This window comes from Sphaeramia orbicularis, chromosome 3, assembly GCF_902148855.1.
Source record: "Sphaeramia orbicularis chromosome 3, fSphaOr1.1, whole genome shotgun sequence".
NCBI lineage: Eukaryota > Metazoa > Chordata > Actinopteri > Kurtiformes > Apogonidae > Sphaeramia > Sphaeramia orbicularis.
The window spans coordinates 43,378,266-43,384,073 of NC_043959.1; the positions used below are offsets into that span (position 1 = coordinate 43,378,266).

Sequence of the window (5,808 nt, forward strand, 5' to 3'; positions counted from 1 at the left end):
ATTTGAACATTGTTTATTTAATAAACACATGAAAAAAAATATTCAATAATATCCAGAAGTCACAATTCATGGAATTTTAAATTCAAAAGCATTACAAAATGAACTCTTAAAAGGTTTCTTGGCTAAACGTTGCCTGTAGGCAACATTGTACCATTTAGAAAAAACCCATTGAAATAAATGTGTAAAATGCAACTAAGGGTAACTAATTTTAAACTACTTATCTCAACAAAGATCATAACTATTTGAAAAACAAGAAACAAGTGTCAAATGCCAGTGTTTGATCATCACTGCTTCATTTCAGTGCATGGTTTCTGTCAGTCTCTGTGTCTTTCTTGACATGTGTTGCCATCACTTGATGCTACTCAAAGCTTATGGAACTCCATGAAGCAGTTTTTGTCAGGAGTGAAGCACAGGTAGGTGACACATTTTGTGCACTGCACTTTCACTATACCCTTACATCCAGGGTATTTGCATCTGCCCTTTTTCTCCACCCACAAAGGCCAATGGTCAGTGTTGTCGTGACACACAGATGCTGATGGCGTTCTATGGAAGTCTTCACTTTTGTGGCTTTTGGGAGGCTGCCTTTCCATTGTTTAACTGGCAAGATGTTCCTGCAGTTTTTCCACTGCAGATCCTTGGCCTTTTCTATTGCTTCTGAAAGAGAAATTGCAAACAAGCAAACTTTCTGAGCGCTCAATTAAAATATACAGAATAACTCATTGTAATTGTGTTTTACAATAAACTCTGTCTTGTGCTAGAAATACCTATCACTGTACTGTCACTTTGGCTGCCCTCATCCTCATCCATGTCACTTTCATCCTCCTCATCAGTCTCCCTCTCTCCTGGCAAGTATTCTTCAAGCTCTTCCTCATCACTACTTAGTCCTAGATTATCGTGACTATGCTCAGCTGGAAGTTTAATTTCGACCCTCATGGTATTCACTTAAACACACACTACCAAAATCTCATGCTGCTATGGTGATTCTGTAATGGTTCACTGTTGCCTAAAGGCAACATGTGCAATTTTCCATGATGGTATGTTGTTTCCTCAGGGCAAAAGCTGCATTTTAACAAGTTTCCTCTATTTAATTAGCAAATAATTTGCATGAAACTATCAAAACATAAAGTTTACTCACCTATTAGTGTGAAGATATTTTTTCCAGGTGCCAAAGGGCCAGGAAATAATGGTTTGAAAGTCTTTTTTTGCAGCAAGATTGCAGAGATGTATCCTTAGAAAAATTAAAATGGCTTCCTGCAGGTCATGTGACTAATTAAAGCATTTTTATTGGTTCCTTATGGTTTTCCCTCTTTTCTAAAGTACTGCATCATTTAATGCATTGTGGAAATATAACAGGCCAAAAGTGGGTTTGTTGCCTGAGGGCAACATGGTACCAGAGAGGGTTAAGTAGAGGGAGATGAGTGCCATCCAGTGGACAAACCATGTTTTTATTTCTCTATGTGCTCCATGGTCAAAGAAACTCTTATTGGCTGGAGAGTTACAAAAAAAACTATCAGTTCCAAGGCAAAAGCACAGACTCACTCCCAATAATGCATGTGTTATGCTTTAACAGAAGTGATATCATAAATTGCAGTTTGAATGGGTTTCAATGTCACATTTTTTGTGTGTAACACTTGTTTGTACACAGTGTATTTCAGAGTTACTGCAGGAGCTAGTCTGGAAACAAGATAAAATAAGAATACACAATCTTACCAAAGTTCATGCCAAATGCACGAACACAGCAAAAGTAATCAAGAAAATTAAGAATGAAAGTGTGTAAAATGCACACAACGGTTTAAATTCACAGTCATCTTTATCAGGGTGGCAAACATAAGGTCCATGGGCCAAAACTGACCCACCAAAGGGTCACATCTGGCCTGCAGGATGAATTTGTGAAATGACAAAAATTCACAGAAGACATTAACAGTCAATCTCTAAGGGTTAACTAATGTATATAGTGTTGCATAGTTTAGTTTACAATAATGCATTACATTCTATAACATGGATGTCAAACTCATTTTAGTTCAGGGGCCACATGCAGATCAATCTGATCTCCAGTGGGCCTGACCAGTAAAGTAATAGCATAAAAAAAAACTATAAATAATGACAAATCCATTTTTTCTTTGATTTAATGTTGAAAAATTGCAGAAGTAAAATCAAATTATGAAAATATTCACATTTGCAATTTATCCTTTCAGAAAAAATCCAAATAACCTGAAATTTTTGAAGGAAAAAAAAAAGCAATTTTAACAATGTTAAGCCTGTTATTAAATGTTTTGTTTCTTTGTAGATCCACTGTGATCTGAGTTATAATGCACATGTGTAAATGCTAAAATTAGGCATAATGTTGTTCTTAAGAAATTTCAGTGTATTCACTTTTTAAAAATAGTTTGTAATTATAAACATGTTCATAATGTAATTTCACTTTTATGACATCATTCATTATTTGAGTGCTTCTTGTCCTGGTCTGAGATCATGTGGGTCTGTATGTGTCCCCTGAACTACACCTGCTTTCTCTGTGGTAGACCCCTTCTCCATCTGAGGGTCTTTTATTTTGTACTCATGGGGCTGTGCACTTCCTTCTGCCGGCGGACACAGACGAACCTCGTCGGTCGTCGTCTGCGGTCGAACAGACTTCGCGGTGAAGTAAATAAAACAACATGAACTCTTTCGAGAAGAAGCTGGCGGACATGATCCACGACCACCCCAACCTGTACGACCAGAGCCGGCGGGACTACAAGGACAGTCTGAAGGCGCATGTGTCCTGGAGACAGATCGCAGACGCCATGGAAAAGTCTGAAGACGAGGTGAAGCTCAAATGGAAAAACCTACGCGACAAGTTCTGCAAAGCGAAGAAGCGGATGGTGAAGAGGAGCGGGTCCGGGCTGACGGAGGAGACCCCGGCGGAGAAGCCCGTCCCGGTGCTGTTCGAGCAGCTGGCCTGGCTCAACACCTACGTCAGACCCAAAGTGGAGCCCGAAGCCAATCAGGTGTGTTGGTCTGTGCGCGTGCCACAGTCTGTCTGTCTGTCTGTCATTCATCCCGTTTGTAATGTGTGTTTTTACAGCAGCTAACGGCGGCTAACGCACGTGAGGCTGATCCGTCATAACCCGTGGAAAGGCGCGTGGAAACTGTCACTGAACATGTCACCCGCTGTGACCGTGCGCACTGTGGACAACACGTAGATAGATGTGTGCACGCGCCACAACATGTCACATGTGTTGGTCATTTTATCAGAACGTGCAGAAATCCCGCTTCACGTTTTATCTGAATATCCGGGTTGACTTTTTCCAAAATAAAACCAACTTTTGACTCAGTTCATCAACTTTATGAGACCAGGAAGAGTTAAGATCTACAGACACTGGGATTTAATGCCGAAATGATAAGATTATTTTGATTAATGTTTATTTCAGGTTATTTAGAAGTGAAATGAAAGTAGGGTTTTCTCTGTTTCAGAAAGCTTAGCTGCTGTTTGTACTTTCCTTAAAGGAGTGATATTTTCCTTTTTTCTTTTTTCTTTTTTTTTAAAAATGGAATTATACATTTTAAAACATTTCCCTGTGGTCTACATAAACTAAATTCTAGGCTTGGGTCTGAATTATTCATTAACTAGAAAAGCACTAGGAGAGCGCAGACCTCTGCCAAGGCAGATCAGCCCCCCCCCCACCCCCCCATCACCACCAAAATTTAATCATGTAATCATTTGTTCCTTGTGCCAGTATCAAAATTTCCTGAAATTTTCATCCAAATCCGTCCATAACTTTTTAAGTTATCTTGCACACAGACAGACACCAACACCGGCAAAAACATAACCTCCTTGGCGGAGGTAATTCAACTCCACAGGTCCATCTTCAACCCTATTTCTGAGTAATGACACCAGAAAGGTCCTTTTAAGCGCTGGCCCTTTAAATGCACGTGCCCCATCCCCTCCAGGTTGTTGGCTGTGCTGTTCTGTCCTGTTCAACCAACAACTGAACATTTTAGGCAATCGGCTCAAAGTTTGGACTTATTGTCAGTATGGACTACAACTGCTGCTGACAGATAATTATGTCATACTCTGAGAAATGTTCGTCAGAAGTCTTGACCTTTTATGTGTAAATGTTGTGACATAACTAGTTATAGACATAACAAATTACGGAGGAATTAAAATGGATTGTAGAAACCCACTCGATTTTTGCCAAAATGAATATAAAGATAGCTTTGCAGCACCTGGAGGGTTCAAATTAAAACTTTTTGAACTGTTAGGGTCCGAATACACAAATAAATGTACCACAGTGGGTTTAGCAAAATATGACCCCTTTAACTTTGCAATGGGTGTAGGTCACAGGTGTCAAATTCATTTTAGTTCAGGGGCCACATGCAGCCCAACTTGATCTTAAACCAGTGTTTCTCAAACTGTGGGGTGGGTCCCCTAGGGGGGGTGTGAAGGTTTGCCAGGGGGGCCATGGGATCACTCCTGGGTGTTTTTTGTTTTGTTTTTTTTTCAGGTTAGAACATGTAGCAGGTGGAACTAATGTTTTAGTGTTGGAGCACCCTGGACACATTTTAGGGATGTACAACAAACAAATCTTCTGCCATGGGTTAGGGTTAGTACATAACAGTAAAACCATGACGGGTACAGTTTACTGCATAATGAGGACTTTATTAGAACAATTGTGATGTTTTACTGTGAGCAGAAAGCAGCGTTACCAGTGTTATTTTGTCCTCATGTGAAACAGGTCGTTGGAAGTGGGGATGACCTGCTTAAAGAACGAGATAAAGAAGAGAAGGAGCTGCCTGGTTCGCTGCCTGTTGTCAGCACTAGTTTTTCAATCATGGAGTCGTACCCTGTCAACCACCAGGAGCTGGGAGTTTCACTCAAACGGAAGAGGCAAACAACCACAGAGACTGAGATAAGTTCTGCAGACGCCCTCACCAATTTCAGAGATGAAGATGAACTGTTTCTCCTTAGCCTTCTGCCCTCACTGAAGAGACTTAACATCAAAAAAAGGATGGAGGTGCGGATGAAATTCCAGCAAGTGCTTTACGCTGCAGAGTTTGATGAGTAAACAGTCCCAGAACCAATAAGAACAATTTGTTGTATGAGTTGCTATATTTATAAAGTCTATTCAAGCATTGTAAATATATATTTTAACCATAATGTGTTAGAGTATTTTGGGTTCACTAGCCCTGTTAAAAATGTTAAAATCTATAATTGTTTGGTTTTGTCTGAGGTAATGTCCCTTTATTAAGAGCTTTGATGAAACAAGAGAAAAGTGTCTCATCTGAATGTAGGCAGTGAAGCCACCTTTTTTAATCATAAAAAGAAACTGAACGTGGACCTTTCAGTTTATTAGGTACAGGTGTTTGACTGTGTTAAACGCTTTTGGAGGCTATATTGGTATGAGTTTGTGCAACAACTGTATATAAATTATTTTATCTTTTTAAAAGGAGTTATTTTTATTGTATATATATATTTGGAGAATAAATATTTTGATGCTCCTGAGAAAAAAGTTTTGTGTTTCTCTAATATTACTTATGGAGAAGTTTCAGACAATTCTCGCATATAAATGCTGTAACTCCTAAATTTAGCTGATTTTTTTCTGTTTATCAAACATCGGAGTCAGTGATCCAGATGTACAGATGATTAGTTCAGCCCTGAAGTTTCAATTATATTTGGGAAGCTGCATGGCTGTAAATGCAGTCTTTATACAGTAACTCATTCTTACACTATGTATGAATGCAATTATATATAAATTACTGATTGTGCGTTTAAACATAGAGAACTGTGCAAAAATCTTAGGCCGCCGGTTAAGTCGGTGTTATTTTGAT

The 5,808-nt window shown here is 39.2% G+C and overlaps 1 protein-coding gene across 1 annotated transcript; it reads left to right on the forward strand.

Moving 5' to 3' along the window:
* Positions 1 to 2,572: 2,572 nt before the first annotated feature.
* Positions 2,573 to 5,482, forward strand: LOC115437410 (uncharacterized). The gene is made up of 2 exons (XM_030160638.1): positions 2,573 to 2,987; positions 4,716 to 5,482. The coding sequence occupies exons 1-2, from the start codon at positions 2,658 to 2,660 to the stop codon at positions 5,043 to 5,045; spliced, it is 660 nt and encodes a 219-aa protein (XP_030016498.1). The 5' UTR covers positions 2,573 to 2,657; the 3' UTR covers positions 5,046 to 5,482.
* The last annotated feature ends 326 nt before the right edge of the window (positions 5,483 to 5,808 follow it).